Genomic DNA, 21,159 nt, shown 5'->3' on the forward strand with positions numbered 1-21,159 from the left:
CTACAGCTGAAATATTAAAATGATGCTTTTGTTTTTGCTCAGGCCAAAGTTTACAGTACAATCTTATGGAAGTTATTCTAATGGCACCTACCATAATAATGCAACCTCTACTCAACCCTTATACACTGCAACATATTAATAATATACAGAAACACATAATAACACTTCTGCATTATAACAGACTTTACTATGACTAAGCATATTTCACGTCTCTCATCTTTCAGCAGGATGACGCACTTGTTTTGAACTCGTCTGGACAGAAGAACACACAGGTGAGATGACGCTCATTGTCCTTTTCTGTAGTGATAGAAAAACAAATAGTTATGATTTGCATATCTTCTTTTAATGTGTCTGCAGGGGACAGTGGGAAGTTTACAAGGTCTTTACAGGATGTGGAGTAAAGACAATTTGATGTGTGATGTAAAATACAATATAATACAATAGTTCTGCTTCTACAGCTTTAAAATATCAATTTCACAGACGCACTCTGTAACACAGACAGTGCAGCACGCTCTCGCTCTGTCTCCTTCTCCCTCGCTTTAACACACACACACACACACACAGATAACTGACCGTCCTGTGACCCAGTTTCAGTGGACGCTGTCAAAACAAACAGTTACTCTGTTGTTAGGCAGAACACTAAGTAATGACCACACAGGATTTGTTAATCACTTGATAGGATCGTGCAACCAGAGCTGCGCACCTGTGCCATCATATCACCTGTGGACATACAGAAAGAGGTGGAGACAGAGGTTGAGGCAAGTGGGGACAGAGGTGGAGACAGAGGTGAAGACAAAGGTGGAGACAGGTGGAGACATTTAATTGGATGTAACCCAAACAATGTGTAATTGTTTGAACATTTGCATGTTTACTTGGTGATCTGGCTCGCTCATTTTCTCTACCAGCAATGCTAACTCTGGTTTTGCTCCTATTTCTGTCACTCCTTAGTTCTGTTGTGACACAATAAACCATGATGTGATGATGGGATAATAACACAAGATAAGATGTGATGTAACGGGACGTGATTTTTTAGATGATGTAGAACGTGATGGTTCACATGAGCAGCACATGCAGAGAATATATAGGCACAACTATTAAAAGTCCAGTGTGTAAGATTTAGGTGAAAGGGAACTATTGGCAGAAATGTAATGTAGAATAATCCTCATGATGTTTTCACTAGTTTGCTTCATCTAAATTGTATGAATTGTAGATTTCTTTACCCCAGAAAAGACCCTTTATATTTAAATACTTCATATTTAAATATTTAAATCGAGGGGCTCCTCTCTACGGAGGCCGCCATGTTTTTTACGTTAGTCCAAACTAAACATCTTTAGAGTTTTTATGACAACTGAAGCTGCCACAGTTTCTTGTTCATGTTTGGAAGGAGAGGGTGAGGTGAGGGGTGTTCAGCTGCAACATGACACTTCAACACTAGATGTCACTAAATTCTACACACTGTACCTTTAATAGTATATAACTTTAATATGTAAAGTTTTCTGTGTATTTTATCATTTAGTACTTACATCAACACATACTTTATAAATGATGTAAATACACATATTAAATTGGAGTGTCTCCTGATTTATTAATTTATGATGCGGACTGTGATACAGGTCAGCAGCAGCACGTTCGCTGCATTAACCACAGTTTAATTATCCTGCTGGTCTGAAATGACAGCTCAGTGCAGAGTTATGGATCTTCTTTCAGTTCAAGCGAGGATGCTGGGGGGGACTCTGCGATGAGCTCATTGTTGTGAAAGCCAAATAACAGCGTCCCCGGGGATTACATGAGAACCCTCGAGGCTCTGATCACGGAGAGAAGAACGTGACGCTGGTTTCTCTTGTTGATATAAACAACCAGCACTGTTGGGGTTTATGCAGCAGAGGCGATGACTGGACGAGGTGTCTCCGAGCAGAGTTTATAGCTGGGTTTTCCACTAATGTAACAAACTTATAAGAAATTTAGTTAAACACTGAGAAAAACTCCCAGTGTTATAGTCTTCTTAAAGTGTAGAACAAATTAAGCGTATGATGATGATCCCTGTTCTTATAATTTGTCTTCTATCATTTTTTTAGTCACAATATTTGAACTTTGGGTTTTCAACAACTACAGCTGACTTCAACCATTCAACCATCAAAATGTTCAGCTTCTTAGTTAAATTCCTGTTTTCATTTTATCTTTTTCCAACTCCCTGGAGTATAATTCTGCATTTCTTTATATGTCATCTATATATATATATATATAATCCCAGGCTTCTACCTATACACTTTTGTAAAGGCTGAATAAAAACAGGCCCTTGTGTTCGTGTCTTTGTAGCCTTTACTTTTGGATTGTGCGATATCTGAACTTTTTTTGTGAATTATTTCAAGTTGTTGCATGTTTCCACAACCATCTGCCAGTCTTGCATTAATCTCACCACTCCTGCAGGTTTTTAAAATATCACACAGCATCCAAAATGTACATCATTGCATCAGACTGTACTTTTATGAACATCAAATCACTAAGCACAGCAGTAAATGTGCGAAAAAATGAGATATATTTGTGAATGACCAAAGTGTTCCCATGCTCTTGTGTTGCAGGAGAAATAAAGTCTAGTGTGAAGAAGCGTGATGTGCTGGAGACGCACATTCCTCCACACTGATGACAGTGACTGATCATAACAGGGTTTGGTGAGCTGAGACTGAGCAGTACGTATGCACACACCCACATGACACACGAGACACACACACACTAGGTCCATCTGTTCAGCTCAGTTTGGGGTGAACAGGATGAGGTAATGCTGTGACATTGGTGTGACCTCTTCATAATTTATCAGATTTCTCCCAGTGAATTTCTGTCTTGTTCTGTGGTAACCAAAGCAGGCGTCTGTAGTATGTGTCCCCACCAGTGAAAGCTGAGCCCGAGTTTGAGCTGCTCATTATACAAATGTGTGAAGGTGGGTGAAGCTGCAGACTCAAGATTCAATTCCTTCATTTATTCATCATCAGCCCTTCTCCCTCTGCATCTAACAAATGAGCTCCCACTGTAGTTGAGATGATTATCTACTAAAGAGTCACCAGAGGAGGTGGGAGAGACAGTGGAGGGCAGACCTCTCACCTCATCCCGTGAAGTCAGAAAACACATGATCTGGAGGCCGGCTCAAGGCCACACCTGTCGACAGGTGAGAGTAAAGCTATCTGAGTGGACCGGGGCAGCCCAGAGCTCACTGTTAACTTATCAGATTTACGTTGTAATGCTAGCTGTGTGCTGATTGGATGATAGAGATGCTGGGTGTGAGCAATCAGAGATAAAACGAAAAAGAGGCTCAGCTCGTATTCATGTTCAAAACTATAGTTAACATTTCTCTGATATGACTGTGACTCCAATCAACTTTTTTATCTGACCTGTAGTTTAATCCTCATGATGGATGTTTATGAAAATCTAACAAGAAAGGATCACAACAGTCACGAGTCATTTGCATTGTGCACATACCCGATTAGAAATGAATGTGCGTTTCTGGATGATATCATTTACCTGCAGAAGACGTATTTAGCTCTTTATTCAGCAGTGAACAACTAGTGGAAAACCAGTATCCCCACTTTATTAACTTCAATCTCAATATGACGCAGTAGTAATGAGTCTCGAGCAGTGGATCAATCTCAGAGCTGTTGTAGCACAGCAATGACTGAGTGCTACACGTGCTGTAAAATCTGGGACCCAGTTTTAGATCTTTTACTACTTTTCGTAATTAGAATTCCTCTGTGGAAAGAATCCTTGACTACGTCATGCTACACTTAAACAATGTGCACATTCACAAGATACACCTCGTTAGTTCAACTACAAAGTCAATAGCAGCCTTTGCTATTGCTGATCTGGGTGTCTTGATGTATGATTCTCATTATCACACACAGACACATTAACACAGCTGAGGTTGTTCGGTTCTGCAGTGGGGTCGATGTCGAGGTTGTGAGGTTGTTTTCAAGTTGTCGAAGAGGGAGACAGGCGCGACCTGGTTCTACTGCAGGAGCGAGACACAAGGCGGCACATCTCATTTACATCCTTATCACAACTGCACAGGTATAGATTACCTGTCAGAGTGTGTGTGTGTGTGTGAGAGAGAGGGGGGGCGGGGTACAGAGAGAGAGAGAGATAGGCTCAGAGCTCTGTGTACACCTTATCTGGTGGCGTCATGCTGTCTCTCTATTGCATGGCTGCACTCAGGTTACAGTGTGTGCAACCCCCAACACACACACACACACACACACACACACACATTTATTGCAGGCCAGAAGACAATGTCGATGATGCTGTGGTATCAAAAGCAGGTGGACCGGTGACTTCATCACACGTGACATTTAGCATGTATTGACATCAGGAGGTGTTTTTGGTGCTCGGTGTGTCGTGCTGATGAGTGACTGTTTCACTTCCCAGTTCAAAAGTGTTTGGGGACCACGGCCTCTCTTCTCTTTCTGTACAAAATGTTTATTTTAATTAAATACAAGGCTCCAGCTTAGTGAATTTCCTCACAGACTGAATTTCAAAACACTTTTCTTTGGAAGGTCCTAGATTTGACTAATATTATTGAAACTTCTTTTCTGCACAGACTGGTGATTTTGTCCCCATCATGTATGTTGAATGTATGTTATGAAGGAATCTCTTCATGCAATCACATGAGCACATAAACTTCTAAACAATGTGAACCAGAAGACCGAAGGTTTCAGGAAAAAAAAAACATTATAGAGGGGAAGAAATGCTGCTTAGTGAATGTCAGTGAATGAAAGCTTTGTATGTTCACTCCTGTACAGATGGAGAAGCATGATCCAGCCTTTCACTTTGTATGAGTAACAGACTTCACATCCATCCTGCACTGAATCTACTGTAAAATAAAACAGTTCATTGTCATCATAAGTGAGGATTCCAAAATTGTTCTTTTATTTTGAGAAAAATTAAAGATGTTGATGATGATAAAAAAGTAAATAACAATTAATATAATATAATAAGAAACTATTTGTGATGGACATAAATGTCATTATTTTCAAATTAAATGTTTTGACTGTAGAATCCTTTTTACAAACACTTTACATCATATTGTTTTTCCAAGTAATTCAGGAATTCATAATAAACACGAACAGTCTTGACTCTTGTTAACATTCATTCATTATCTCGACATCTAACTGCTGATCCCATGTCAGCCAAAGTCTGTTTGTCTGTCAGTCTCAAACCTGGCGAGTGGATGTTCGCCTGGGCATGTACCAGAGAGAGAGACACCCCCACTCCCTCCTCCTGCCCAAACAAGGGGGTGTGTATACAAATCTGCTGCTAGGGGGGGCTCGAGACAAGCTGCCGTTTCCAGCCGATTAAACAGCCTCCGACCCCTCAGCTCAGCTGTGCAGCCCCTGTCTCATGCCCTGCAGCAAAAGGGTGTGCCCAGGACACAATGATCTGAGGGTCAGGGGTCGAGATAGCGGGGGTGTCTGAAGTCATTTGGGATGCTAATGTTATGCAGGGTTTTCAGACTAAAGGCTGTAAAAGCTCTGAACAATAGCGCTGCTGTTGTGGCGTGCAGCTTTACTGCAGGTTTCTCTCATGAAAAAACGTGTTGTAATACTCCTGGGACGCTCCTGCAGCCTGAACGTGAGGCTGAGAGCTGTCAAAGCATGAGCAGAAAAGAAAGTACAAGAAATATTTTGTGTTAAAAACCAAAAATGTTCCTTTAAAAAATGCATCTGCAAACTATCCATTAAGTATCCAACTAACCATATGTCAGTAACACTTCAAATGTGTTTCATGAGATTGGGATTAAACGATTTGTCACAAATGGATTCCAGTGTTAACAAAACATTCACTAATCCTGGATTATAATTTACCATGTTTGAGTTTAGGAAATGTATCCCATCAATGTGATTTCCACTGGAGCTTCAAGCATGAAATGACTGGCTGCATATTGGGAAACAAATAAATGCACACACATTTCCTGAGGGCTTGTATAGATCTGCATTCCCAACCATTTAAAATCAATGTAATGTTAGACCTGATGACATTCAGGGGGGAAAACACATGTTTTACTGAGTAATAAAATCACACATGCTGTCAATGACAGTTTGAAAAATGCATTTTATAATAAACGGTAGGTAGAGCAATACATCTGAGTTCATATCTGCATAGAAAAAATCCCTTTCACCTTCATGACGTCCTCATGAGCCCCCCCCCCAAAAAAAACAAATCAGCAGTCTTATTAAAGTAGTTTTTCTCTCTAATAAATAATACAAGACAGTCTACAACCACACTTCACCAGAACATGTGTGCAGCTAAAACAAATATATTCACTGGACTAAATCACATTTAAATTCAAGTAACAAATGTAGTTACATGTCACTGTTGTTAGTTAGAGTTAATCTATTATTTCAGTTTTTTATCTCTTCTTCCTCTTAATTCAGTTGTCTTATAAAATCCTGATGCATCGACTAACCCTCCAGACAAAATACATTTTCCACCGGACTCACACTTTACATCCTGAAGACATTTTGCCACTCGGTCGATATGCTTCAACAGCTGAGTTGGCTTGACGGGGGAATCCCTGGCATTTTAATCCTCATCAGTGTTGTTTACACTGCGGTGTAACATGACGGACACTGACATGGATGGAGTCAGAGCTACAGTTTCAGTCTATTATTTATTTTGTTGTTACTGGATTAATGAGATGAATTAATCATGGGAAACAATACTGATAAGAAATATAGGAAGCATGAATTGATCATTCTGAAAAAAGGACGATTCTTGATTCTTTTCTTCAGTGTAAACAAGAGATTTGTTTTTCTTAACATGAATCAGAGCAAATTTAAATGACAACTGTCAGCAGTGATTACAATACTAATGGTTTTGACACTGTCTCAATAAATGTGCTGACTCAGCACCACACAGGATCTGATTGTGAGTTTACAGCTGCTGCAGATGTGTCAGATTGGAGGAAGGCCAGCTGAGGGGGGTGAGGAAGAGGAGGGGCGTGTTTGTGTGTGTGTGTGTGTGTGTGTGTGTGTGGGGGGGGGGGGGGGGGGGGGGGGGGGGGGGGGGGGGGGAATGTTGATTCCTGTGTGAGATGGGGAGGAAGTGTGTTGTCAAGATAAAGAGATAGAGAGAGTGGGGGGGGGGGGCTTGAGATGGACATCAACACGACCAACAGCTAGAAGGAAATGCATTGTTACTATTTATAGTACTGCATAAAATCTATGATTTGATTTAGGAAAAATAAAAACAACAAAGAGGGAGAGAAAGGAAATTAGACAGAAGGACAAATAGACAGGGAGGTGGAGAGAGGGCCACAGACAGCAGCATCCTGTCAGGGAGCATGTCAGCACTTGTTGTGGAAGGAGTTTGGTTCAAGAAGTCAAGCTAACCAGACAACACTGTGACCCCGGCTTCAAAATAAAAGCATTTAGTTAGTGACGTCGAAAGGATTTACCAGGTGGTATGTTGATAAAACACACTCTGCACTGGTGCATGGGAAATAAATCATACAGAAGTATATCTGTTGTGAGGACGGTAGACCTAATATGTCTCTAGTTAGTATTCTGAGTGTTTATTTGGGCTTTGAATAATGTACAAGTTTCATATTTGTGTGTAACAGGATATTTCCACACACAAAAAGACATTCTGAACAAATATATGCACATTTTCTCATCTATGACATTCATGACACACAGCTAATGTGTCATGAATTACTTCTATATATTCCACATATTACTAATCACTTTTATTTCTCTGTGTTGATAAATGAATGGATTGTCCTGTCTTCATTCACACACACGTTAGAGCATAGTGTTAATTAAACCACAACATTGTAAAATAGTATTCAAATATTTTGAAAACTTTACTTCATCTGTAAAATGTAAACACGTGAAGAAAAAGGCAAAAAAAAAAAAAAATTCATTGTGGTTCAATTTCTGGGTTCGTGTGGGGCTTTTATTGTGGAAGCCCTCCCCGGATGTTAGGTGTAGTTCCGCTGGCAGAGACATAAATAAAAGATGTGGAGGCAGAAAGAGCTCAGAGCTGAAGGACGGACCCACGATCAGCTCTGCTCCATCGCTGCTTCTGTTCCACTGCACGTCGGCAGATCCCAGTTCTGATGGGTTAAGACCGACACAGACGAATATTTGACTTTAACCGAGACAATCCAAACCGGAAGAGCCTGACATGGACTGACACATTTTCCCTCCAAACGCACGAGCGGACTCGAACATGTTGTGATCACCTGTCGCATCATCACCTGAATTCTCTCATGTTCAGCTGGTACCATCGGAACCGGACCTGCAGCCACGGAGCACCACACCCACCCAGTGAGCAGGATTCTTGTTCTCGTGTGACCCGGTGTGTGACCCGGTGTGTGCGGAGTCCAGGTGTCAGGCGCGGCTTTAAACTTTCACATCCACTCGTGATCTCCCGCTTTGGTTCAGTCTGAGAATCCGAGTTGCGGCTTCGCTTCGGGCGGAGTCACAGGTTCGATCCCTGTGAGCTGGATGTTTGTCCGAGTGACATGTCGGGACCTGTCACTCTGACAAACCGCGTCGATGTACGTCTGATTAATAAAACTAGAATAAATTCAACATCTTGAAAACAGACCTGATGGGACCATCCGGCCTCGGTGAGAAAACCACCACCGACTGTATTTTATTTACTATTATTACATTTCTCTGGACTCAAACTCTCAGTTCAGTAGAAAATTAAAGGTCTCGTGATGATTGGATTAATTATTATTTTTCTAGTGTTCTGTTTGTTGTTAAAAATCACATCATCACTAATTCATCTCTGATCGTTCTGAGTCGTTTTCCACTTTACGTTAAATTTCCGCCGTAACCGAGGCTCTCGTGACTCCGTGTGTGTGCGCGCGCCTGCTCGTGCTGTTTACAAACACCAGTCTCGTGCTCCCGGAGCGGACTCGCTGCTGCCCCCAAGCGGCCGGTGGTTGGATGTAGGTCGGTGGGTCAAACTGAGCTGAAGAGAGGAAAAAACAATGGGGCTAAAATTAGACTGAAGAATTGTGGAGGCCATTTTATTCAGTAAAATACTTGTTGTTCTATATCTGCTCCCATATTTAGATGTATTTGTAAAAGTTATTATTAGCTTTTGATTCTTTTTATTTGTGTTGATATAAATTCAGTTTCATGTATATTAATATAGAGCTTCAGTTTGCACTTATTTTATTTTTCAATTGATCTGCTGATTATTTTTGTAATGAACTAACAACTGAAAATATATTCGGCTGATCACCTAATCAATAATCATGTGTCTGATGCAGCCGTATTCTCTGTCTAATGCACACTTGTAACAATATATTTAGATATGTGCTTGGATGTTTTCCATCTGCGATTTAGGCGACCTGTCAAATGGCCCGAGCAGAGACCATTGAGAGCGTCGGGGAAACCGGAGGAGGAGGAAACAGCCCTCTTCCACGTCACAACATCTGCCGCATGGAGCTGTCTCGCTCCCTCCACACCTTGCCCGGCCTGCTCACCACCAACACCATCACCGCTCGTTCTGGCCCTGGCATTGGTGCCATACACCTCAACCACCACCATCTGCATTCTTTGCAGCCTCTTAATCTGCCGTACCCACTTCCTGACCAGCCCCAGATGCACCAGCAACTTCCTGCGTTGTCGCCATCATCAGCACCTCCTCTTTTGCCGCTCTGCAACCAGAGGGACGAGAGGGAAGGAGCAGCTGTAAAACCCAGTGCCTTGTCAGGAGAGGAGTCAGGTAAGATATCTGTTCACTTATCAACAGCAACAAAACAGTGCTTATCTTACAAATTACAGTTTAGGTGTTGCACTCATGGGGTCTAGTCCTTCCCTTGCTTACACCTACAGGGAAAGGAGATCTGTATCAGAGCACATTAACAATCATTTAACCTTGAGCTGCAGCTGGATCAGCTTTACTGGATCACAGAAGCAGTGGATGCAGGTTCTGATGTAAATGAATAAAATGTCAGATGTGACTCAGCTGTAAAGACCACCACCCTTTAGTAAATATTGAAGTCAAGTGTGAGCGAGTGTGTGTATGAGCGAGTGTGTGTGTGAGCGAGCGTGTGTGTGCACGCTGCATTCGGGACTGTATTTCTATGACAGCAGGCAGTTTGGGGCAGAGCTGATGGATGCCAGGTGGAGGTGTAGTACGGTATGAGCCGTCACACGTGACTCCAGCAGGCGTGTGTGTCATGAAGCTACAAAGGACTCAGACAATAGAACTGCTCAGCCTGGTTTTGTTGACCAGACAGTGCATGATGTCTGTGTCTGATGAGGTGTGAGACGAGGTTACATTGGCAGTGATGGACATTAATGGTGGAGGACTGGCAATGATTCTTAAGTTGTTATCAAACCCTTATGACAAAACATTTAATTGAGGGTTGATATTTTAACACATTCAATAAGTTTAACCATAGATTTTGTAATAAATAGCTCCTGTAAAGAGAATATATTTTATCCATTGTTTATTCTCTAAGTAAAAGTTATCTTTATTCATGAATGACACATTGGTCAGTGTCCAATTATTTGGCTCAAATGGAGAAATTCATTGAAAGGGAAACTAAAGTCTCTGCTATTGTTTGATTCAATCCTGTGACAAAATGTGTGTGAGTTGTTGATTTATGACGTCAGACAGTTTTGTTCTGTCGCAGTCAGTGGAAGATTCTCTGCTGCTGCAGGTGAATTATTTCAGCGTGTTTGATTTGGGCTGTTGTGTTTATTCAAACAATAAAGAGGGAGACACCTTTTAATCCAACGTGACGGATCCAGTCAGTGTATAGAAAGGGAAATTCAAGTGGCAGCAGTAACAAGAACGGCAGGTTTACATTTGACAGTGAGCCACAGTTAAGTGACAGATCTGTTGTAATGTAAACAGATCATTTCCCTCCTCCTCCCCCTCCTCCTCCTCTTCCTCCCCCGCCCCCTCCTCCTCCTCCTTTCAGCTGCAGGTCAGCTGAGTGTCAGACATGTTCAGACTTGTCCTCAGTCATCTGGCTGCAGTAAAGAAACACTTCCTCCTGCTCTGAGCCTCAGCCCGGCAACAAAGTCAGGACAAGACACGTTTATATTTATGAAGCTGAAATTTTATAAATTTGCTTCAAGGGTTTTAGTCCGATTAAAGCAAAAGACGAGCAGCTGAGGAGGGGCCCCTTTGCCACGACGGCAGGAGGCACAATAGATATTGTGTTTACACAATAGAAAAACACATTACACTGTAAATAGTAAAGATTAATAATTAATCAAATTTTATCTGTAAAGCTCATATTCATACATTTTAACATGGTTTTAACATCCTCTGTTCTTAACCCTCGACAAGAGTGAGGAACACCTCAGAGAGCCGTGACGCAGGGATCCCTCTCTCAGAATATGACTTGGGAGGATGTTGAGTAACTTGCAGCTGTTGCCAACAGTCAGTCAGTTCTAATAAGTTTGTCACCAACAGTAAATCAGGTCATTCAGTCCGGCTTCAGATTTCTCAGGGAGCTCATTTTGTCAAGTAGTTAAGTTTGTTCAGTGAAAAGTCAATTTGTCAGACTTTAAGCTTGTTAATGGGGTTAATCAGTCAGTCTGCTCATCACACAGCCAAACAGTTCGTTACTGAGGGACTCAGTAAGTTCATTATTCTGTTAATCCTGTTAAATCATTCAGTTCATCAGTAAATCCAGCCCGTATAGATTCTTGGGGCCGATGTCACTAAAATGAAGGTGTAAAAATATTCGGAGACAGATATATTGCATGATATATACATGCTATTATGACAAAGGGAAGGAAGTGAAGGTTGAAAGTTAACCATCAACTTTATTATAAATATCTGTATTGTTTATTCTGTATCAGCACATATACATGCAGATACTGATATGTTTGTGATATCGGCAGATTTTATTTTGGCCAACAGATAAATCAGTCCGACTTTACTTATAAACAATTTTCCTCTTTTAGCAAACGAGACATTCAGTTGTCAGTCACAGAATAAGTGTGAACAGTATAAATAATCATGTCAAATAATATTGTCACTTACTCAGGATAAACTGTAAACCAACACTGAATCATCACATTCCAAAACTTTGTCAATGAGACAGTTAGTTGGCTTTGATTTTAGTTTGTAGGTCAATTAATTTGTTATCAGTCAGTGAATTAGTTAGTTTGTTAGTTGTGTTAAAAGGTGAAGGAGTTAAAAGCTAAAAGCTTTTTCTAGCTCACTTGATAGTTAATCTGATTTACCCAACAACCAAACCAGCCTGTGGTCTCTGCTGCCTGCATGTTTAACTGGTCTCTCTTTCTGTCTGTCTCTGTCTTTCTCTCTCTCTCTCTGTCTGTCTCTGTCTCTCTCTCTCTGTCTCTCTCTCTCTCTCTCTCATCTCGTCAGCCTGTCATACAGACCGGTTCATCCCCTGCCCCGCCCGTTTCCTTAATTCCATCCTATCACAGCACGACCCCCCGGTCTGTCGGCCAATCGCATTGAGACGTCTCCGGGACTGCTGCCTTAGAGTTACCTTGGCAACAACTAGGGTTTTCCTGTTTGTTATTTTTTTCCCTACCGCTCTCTCTTTTCTGTCTCTCCATCCCTCTCTCGCTCTGTCTAGTCACCTGCATCTTTAAAGGATCAGTTGTAATCCTCCTACCAAAGCAAGTGCTGTCGTTGCCAGGGGTGCCTGTTTCTGTGGCAACTAGAGTTGTGGTTGCCGTAGGCGATCGTCCCTGTGCCAGTGGTCGCTTCACAGAAAAGCTGTGATTGTATGAAGTAAAAAGAGAAGTGGTTTCAAACTGACCCAAGGAAATTTCATATAATTTATGATAAATAACAAGATTAGATAATTTAATAAATATAGAAGAAAATACATTAAATTCAATACTTTACTTGTGGTAGTAAAATCATTGATGTGGTTTAATTGTTTACACTAGTTGAAGAAAAAAAAACTAAATAATAAGTAAATAATCAAAAATTAAATGAAATAAAAGATTCAAAAATCCATCAAATCATCATATCTCTATATCTCTATGAGTGCCTGTGACTGGGCAGACGGTTACAGTCATCTGCCTGTAAACAAAACACACAACAAACTTAAACACAACATACAGAACCTCTCTATACCAGACTTATTAAGCAGATTAAAAGATTACTCTCCCAAGTTCCATGAAGAGGAAAATAAATCACCGTCAAACCTTCAGACTCCTTAAGAAATGTGTGTGTGTGTGTGTGTGTGCAGGTGTATTTGCATGTGTGTGTGTGTGTGTGTGTGTGCACGCGCAGAGGAATAAACAACCCCACTGGTAACCACTGGGTTTTGTTATGTTCAAAGTTTAATTGTAGGAATTTATAAATAAAATATCAAACATATTCACCTCCCTAGTTTCGTGTTCTCACTGCATCAGAGTCATTCAACTTAAAAGTCACTTCCTCTGTTTTAAGTGAGCTGATGTTCTGATCTGTGTAGATCACTGTGCTGTGAAGTCACGTTGGTCGTGGGAGCTGGTGTGACTGAGGACGTGTGGGAAGTGTGTGTCGGGTTTTCTGGGTGTGTGCTGGAGTGTTCAATGAAAGTGTCTCTGTTGCTTGGCAGCCTGATCTGTGAAGTTTGCCCTGTGTTACTATGTGTGCACACCCACCCACCCTAACTTGAACTGTCTACATTAGTGTGTAAGGAGGCAGTTAATGTACGCTGCTTGTTTAGAATCAATTAAGAATAACCAGAGGCTCTGTGTAACCAATAAAGCACGTCTGTCTCTTCACACATGATCATTTCTTCTCAAGAAAGACACATAAGAGAGCATGCAGAAGAATATTGGTAAAATATTATACGAGTGAGAGGAATAAATGCATAGTGTTTCTATTTCCTATGATAGAAACTCTATTTTCAGAATCTATTTTTCTTTCTCTCTGCAGACTCTGACATAGAGGAGCACCAGCAGGGGCCTCTGCCTGACCTGCTGCCCAGGAATGAGCACCCATCCTGGTCTTCACCATACCACAGAGATCCCAGGACAGAGGCAGAGCAGGAGCTGGAGGTCAGGAGAGTGGCCAGTCAGCTGAGAGCCATCGGAGATCAATATAACGCCACAGTCCTCCGCAGAGCGGTAAGAGGAGGAGCAGGGGATTATTTGTGTCATTTACAGGGTGTTCAGTTGTTAACCACAAATTATTATTGTAGAGAAAATAACATGAAGACTTACACTGACCTGAAAGAGTAAAATGATAAAGAAGACTTTTCTGAGTTGTGCTCAGTGTACTTACACAAACAGACAAACAATCAACAACAGACTTATCACTATGTGCAATAGAGATAAACTGTACAAGACAGTAGTGCAACAGGAAACAAATGTGCGAGGGTGGACTAGAAACATGAAACTACTAATTATGACCAGAGGACAACAGTGCAGCGGTGCAGAGATGCTCAATCTTATGACAGTAGTGCATTTATATAATGTACAGAATATACAGACTATGCAGTCCGCTTAGATTCGTTAGATTTCAACAGTTCCTTAAAGTTCAGTCTCATCACAGTGAGCGTTGTTGTGTGGTCAATTTGAATGTTTTTCCCTTCACCCAGACTGAACTGAGGATGTGTGTGTACAACGTTTACTGTGTCCTTGAACACAGCACAGTCACGTGGATTGTCACACACACACACACACACACACACACACACATACAGACTCTTATTTTCTTGTTTGACAAGTGTGTTCTCGCATGGACGAACACGTGACGTGTGTGTAGGAGTGTGTGTGTGTGTGGGGCAGTCTCGAAGAAAGATCAATATTTGAATGTGTGAGAGAGTGAATCAATGTCATCTGTGAGTCATTTGTTTTCCTTCTTCCCTCCTTCATTCATTTCCTTCTTTGTTTGTTTTATTTATTTATACTTTAATTTCAATCTCCTCTCAACTTAAATGGCAGAATGCTTTCACGACACACGTCTTTCTTCCATCCCTCCTTCTTCTATTTCCTTTACATAATTTCCCTCTCCATCGCTCTTGCGGCCCTTTCTTTACCGTTATCATCAGAATGAGTTGTGCTGTAGTTTTTTAAACAAATGCATGATGTCAAACTTATAAAATTAAATGAAACGACGGCCTTTCTTCTCTGCAGAGGTCTATTTTCTTTTTGTCGTCATTTCTTTATCTTTCCCCTCCCTCCCCCCCCTTCCCTTCCTCTATGCTCAAGATCGCGTGAGGAGTTGGCAGCAACCCCACCCCCACCCCACCCCACACACACACACACACTCTCCACCCCACGACTCTCTTTCTCACTATCCCGCCTTATGCACATAAACAAAGATGACGTCACCTACCCACGGATCTCACTCTGACATGGACTACACTCACACACACACACACACACACACACACACACACACACACACACACACACACACACACACACACTTTATGAGGGTGTAGCAGCCCCTTTGCAGACAAGTGTAGCAGGCTTTTTAAGATTCAATGCCTTCAATGAACTGTCTTCTGTCCTGTGTGTTTGTGTGTGTGTGTGTGTGTGTGTGCATGAGGGAGACAGACAGACTGTATTCTCGTGGGGAAATTGTGCGTGTGTGTGTTGTTTACAACCCATTCAAGCCAAAAAGTACAGTCAGACACTTTTTCTTAACGAGACGTTCGAAACAAAAGGAACGAAGGAAGGAACAAGGGAGAAACTGAGGGAAGGAGGGATGGAGATTCAAGTGTAAGGAAATAGGGAGGGAGGGAGAGAGGGAGGGTGGGTTAACCACAGGCACGTGAGGTTCAAGCAGTTCAGAGTAGCATCCCCAACACAGACACACACTTGTTTATCCTCTTGTTTGAGCTGCTGAGGGATCCTCATTATTCTATGCAGACATGTTCTTTCTCTCCACCACGTCCTCCTCATCACTTCATGTTAGTTTGAACATTTACTTTGTCTTCCAAGTTCTGTCTTTCTGAGACCTTGAATAATCAGCCTCAGAAGTTTTCCTCTTTCCACCCAGATGGGTTTTTTTTGAGGTCTTAGAAAACCTGTATTGTTGAGTCTTTCTTCGCTGCGGCCACACGTCTCAACCATAGACTGTAAATAAAGATGGATTCTAAAAAAATATATCGCTGCTCTGATGACGTCATTTGGAGCCAGAGTTTGTACAGTTGCGATTAAGGAGTGGAGCCATTGCATCAAGGTCCCGCAACTGTTTCTAAGTCATTAAACACCCTTTTTGTTTTTCTCTCTCCCAGCACATTGCCCCCCACTGGCAGGACTGGAGAGACGCATGCCGGGGACTCCTCAACTTCATCACCCAGACGCTCAGCACGCTCTACAGGCTCACGTAGGTTACCGTGTCACCTGCAACCACTGGTTCTCCTCGTGACTTTTTTTACATACAGGACTCGAACACTGGCCCGTCGCTCGTGAAGAGAAATATCTGTTTCCTGCACTGTTGTTCATTTGAACCTCGGGGACAAATGCAGACTGAAGTCAAACATATTCTTGAACAAAGACTTTGGGAGAATGAGCTGGAGGTGTTCTCTCAACCTGTGGAAACTGGACCCTGCCTGTCTGTCTGAATGATGGTCCGTCCGTCAGTCAGTCTGCTGGTTCGGACTGAAGCTGATGGACTGACGCTCACTTTTCTATGTGTATATTTTGTAAAATCTATTTGCTTTCACTGTGTTTGTTCACATCTGGGGGTCAGATGTTTATGTAGCAGGCGAGACTCAAGAATGTGTGTGTGTGAGTCAGTGTGTGTTTGTGTGACTGCGCACGTGAGAGACCTGGGTCAAACTGTCTGATGAGGTCAATTCAAAAGTGGGATATTATAGGAGACATGTTATAATTTTCAGAGTTTCTTTCCCCTTCTTTGTTATACAGGTTTTTTTAAAGTTCTGCAAAGATAAGAAAAACTCAAAGTCTGTGGTGAAGGGAGCTTCACTCCCCCACAGGAAAAACCTGAAACACCTCATCCAGAACATACTTTGCATCATCGTGATTTCATATAACGTTTGCATAATGCACACCTAGCGGCTAGTCTGTCACGCCCCCTAAAAGAAAGTGCTACACACGCTTGAAGAAGATGGCCAATCACAACAGAACACACAGGAACTGGAACCAATTGTTTGGGACTGATAAGAGGAGCTGCAGCTTTTCAAGTAAAAGCCCAAATTAATGATGAATCTCAGTATGAGCATAATATGTCTCCTTTAATAACTCAGATAACTGTGTCTGTAAATGACCTGGTTCTGAAGTGAAGGTTTTTCCATTTAATATTAACAACCACCATTTTGCTGGAGGTTGTGTCACGTTTGTCCGAGCAAACGATTTCTCTCCAATTCTTCCCACTGATTCTGTTCAATTTTCTGGTAATCATCGTAAGCTCTTCTCCTGCTGTGGAGAATCCATCCGTCTGAGTTGGTAAAAATAATTCAGTGGATTATCACGGACATGGTTTGACCCTCATCTTGTGTGTGCATGTTACTGTTGTGTCTTTATTTTGCCCCCATTCTTAGAAACTGTGAGACTGGACGCTGTGGTTTCATCGCAGGGAAAAGTCGGGTGTTATTTTACGGTGGAGCCAAGCACAGAGTGAATCTCTCTCCCAATCTGAAACTGCTTCATTTCATCACATAATGTGCCTTTCTGCTCAGAGCTCTACTGAGGCCTCATCGCCAACACCAGGACAATCAGCTACACACACACACACACACACACACACGTAAAATCTTTAAGTGCTTTGTTTTCAGTCACTTAACTCAAGTGTCATTTGCATTACATTCAAATATTCCAGCTTCTGCATGGTGTAAGGTCGTTTCAGGACAGAAATGGCTTAACCCCCCCCCCCCCCACACACACACACACATAAACACACACACACACACACACACTGGGAACTGCCACTGTACATTTCTCCACACCATTCATGCCAGTGTTGGGAGCTGGCAGGGTTTCACTCTGTCGACAGTGTTTATAGTTACTTGATCGTATGTAAATATTCTTTTTTTTGGACATTGAATCTGAGTAATCTGAACATTTTTGGCCGACTTTAAAAAAAAAAGTACTTATCTAAGCGAGAGTTCACCGTGTTTGTTGGACATCTTTTTGTTTTTCTGAGCAGCCATTGGCGAGAGTAGAGCGAGTCTGAATTTAAATCCAGTGGATTTGAGATGGTTTTCCAAGAGTTAAAGAAAATTATATGATTTGGATCTTTTGATTGTTTAAAGGTATTTGATGATGTTTATAAAAATGACCTCTTTCAGTTATGTGATTATTTTCTTTGTAGTTGGGAGGAAATGTTGATTTCTCGTGTTAAGACCTTAATTTATTTGGAACTAGCCTTTCTGTAGCTTGTTTTTATTGTTTTTATTTTGGTTCCTTTCAATTTTTTATGTATTACATTATTTATTTTTTTCTTACATTCCTGATCATAACTATGAATTAAGCTGTACTTGCGTTGTAACTGTTAAGACAGAGCTGGGGGTTAAAGGTGTCAATGTTCTTACTGAAAGACAATATATCACTTTCATTTAATGTGTTATCAGCTTCAGGAACTGTCATTTCAAATGGTACTATCAGCTTGACAGAATGACTGGAAGTGACGCGTCGTCCTTCCATGTGTTGAGATCAGATGAGGTGGAAAAATACCAAAACTCTTCCTTTAAAGCACAAAGAAGAAATTCGGCCTCGCAGACTGTTAGCAAGACTGTTAGATTTTGTTGAACAGCTTAACCTGACTGAAAATTCAACCAGGTGTTTCCAATGTGAATTTAATTCTGAAACTGTGTAGGTCTTGATTTTGGACAGCAGCAGTATGACTGGTGCTGCACATGCTAAAAGATAATAATAATAATGCACTGTAACATACCTTCATTTAAAAAGTGCCCACTTAAGGAAGAATTTGACCTGTTAAACTTAAAATGCCTCAAAAATTCAACAGGGAATTTATTCAGGTTTTATTTTGCCATATTCGATATAAACGGCTCTCACTCTGCATTTGCTGTTATGCTTTGTATGTTTTTAGCAAAGGGCCTTGTTCATGAAGCCTTCATGTGTAAAGTCATGACACAGCCTGCAGATGTTCAGCTAACATGGCATCTAAAGGTCCAACAAAGTTAGCTCTATAAACCCTGGTTTACTTCTTGTATATTCATATTTATAGATCTGTTTGCTAGCTAACCCTTTAGCCATGTTTGCTGTCATCACATAGTAATGCTAACAGGTTGGATGGAATAACTCATTAGATACTCCAGCAGTCCACCTGTAAGTATAGAAAGGATTTCAACCTGCAGGCGGTGGCCGGCCCGGCGCTGCGAGCACTTTGAAGTTGCTCTTCTACTGGTTGTTTTTCTCGTGAGAGTGCACTTCCTGGTTCATCGTGCACCGCCCAACGACGCTCAGTGTCAGTCACATGCAGTGTGTGTTTGCTGGTTTTCAACTGTTTTCTATTGTAAAATTTCTACATGATTTTGTACTTTTTTTCTTTTTATACAATAAAGATAAGGAGAAATATATTCACCTGTTTTGAGTCATTATTATCATCACTATGTGTTGCATGAGTTATTAAATCCAATACTTTTATATTAAAGTTGTGGTATTTTTGTGGTAGCCCAGTTCTGAGCTGCAGTTTTTACCACATCACACTGCAGTGATCTCATTTTGAGACGCTGTTCTGACGAGAACGGCAACAGTTGACTGAAATGTGGTTCCAGCAGATGTTTACAGATGTTGGTGGCTCTGGGGGCAGCAGCCCCCTGGCCATGCGAGACAGCGGAGGGACAGATCCAGCTGTGGTCTCTATCACATCTGGAGAGCACCAGGGATTAACAGACAGAGGGTCAGGACCCTCGCTGTTCACACACTCAGATAACCACACACACACAGCAGCTGTTCACAGTGATGGTCAACATGACAGTCTGGTGCAGGACTGACGCTCGTAAACACTAGTACACACAGTGTAAGTACATCATTCATTCATGATGCTTGTTCAACACACAAAACACATTAACAACACACAACTATTTCATACACATCATGTTGTTACCATGACTTCAATTCAGGAACCAATGGACCAGGAGATTTCCCTATTGCATTTACAAATATTCATATAAAGGCCCTGCAATGTGCTGCAGACGTTTCCTGGGTGAACCCCGCCTCTCGCTCAGCGTCCAGCTCCCCGCATGACTCTCAAATGATAAAAGGTGTAATGTGGACGGACAAGTGGAATTCATCATAATGAAAAACTGCTGAACCAACCACTGAAAATAAAGAATGACACATGAAACTTAACAGCATCAAACCAAATCATATTATAGTCTGATTATCTTAATCTGATTATCAGACTGATTATTGACCTCCCAGTTAAAAGACTGTCTCACTACTTACTACAACATCTCCCTAATATCTCAATTAATACTTAAAATCATATTTGAAAAATCTCTTCAGCTGCTGTCTGGAAATAAACACAAACATGCTTCCACTGATAGTCGCAGATTTTATAGTTACTCAGTTCCACAGGAAACAATATCTTAAGTATTCACATCATCGTTGGATGATATAATTACAATTTACATTTCTTAATTGAAAATATTACTCAAGTAAATGGTAAATATATGAATATTCTAAGCAGAAAGTGTTGTTCTCATAATGCAAAACATAGCCCTGAGTGTATTATACTGAATATATTTAACCATCATATTTTATTGGATTACTTGTGGTTATGGTTGAGGTGACGTTAACAAATGTTATAAAATTATTTCATGTGTTCTCTGTAAAAACGTAATCTGCCACAGAACTCATAATTCAAAAATGTTCAAATAATCACAGTGGAGTAAAATGTACTTGATGCAATCATGAAGATTTCTGCTGCCGATGATAAAAAAAAAGACAGAAATATCCCTTGAAGTCCTAAATTTCTATGGAATACAGTTTGCAAGAGAATATATCATTTATTTATGGCTGTATTTTTTATCATAGCCCCCCCCCCCCCTCCCCACACACACACACTTGTCTGTTACAGCATTGGGAGTAGATATCCTCACTTAAACTCCTCTGCAGAATGAGCCAATCACGCAGCCCTGAGAGAAAACTCTGGGATCTGATTTGCTGCAACAACAGGCACTTGGTATTTGTGGAGCAAGTGGAGGCTGAAACAGAGAGAGTGACAACACAGCACGGGCACTACGCTGGATTCAACCAAGCGAGTGTGTGTGTACGT

The 21,159-nt window shown here is 41.3% G+C and overlaps 1 protein-coding gene across 4 annotated transcripts; it reads left to right on the top strand.

Annotated features, from left to right (window-relative positions):
- The first annotated feature begins 252 nt into the window (after positions 1–252).
- On the top strand, positions 253–19,456 carry bbc3 (BCL2 binding component 3). 4 transcript variants are annotated; one of them, XM_020103976.2, is made up of 5 exons: positions 253–272; positions 2,580–2,687; positions 9,348–9,729; positions 13,879–14,069; positions 16,190–19,456. In XM_020103976.2, the coding sequence occupies exons 3-5, from the start codon at positions 9,360–9,362 to the stop codon at positions 16,283–16,285; spliced, it is 657 nt and encodes a 218-aa protein (XP_019959535.2). In that variant the 5' UTR covers positions 253–272; positions 2,580–2,687; positions 9,348–9,359; the 3' UTR covers positions 16,286–19,456. The 4 variants fall into 4 exon arrangements, with proteins under 4 accessions (XP_019959535.2, XP_019959534.2, XP_069389984.1 ...); XM_020103975.2 differs by lacking the exons at positions 253–272; positions 2,580–2,687 and adding an exon at positions 7,920–8,312; XM_069533883.1 differs by lacking the exons at positions 253–272; positions 2,580–2,687 and adding an exon at positions 8,022–8,343.
- Positions 19,457–21,159: the final 1,703 nt, after the last annotated feature.

The sequence above is a fragment of the Paralichthys olivaceus genome, chromosome 11 (genome assembly GCF_024713975.1).
Source record: "Paralichthys olivaceus isolate ysfri-2021 chromosome 11, ASM2471397v2, whole genome shotgun sequence".
Taxonomy (NCBI): domain Eukaryota; kingdom Metazoa; phylum Chordata; class Actinopteri; order Pleuronectiformes; family Paralichthyidae; genus Paralichthys; species Paralichthys olivaceus.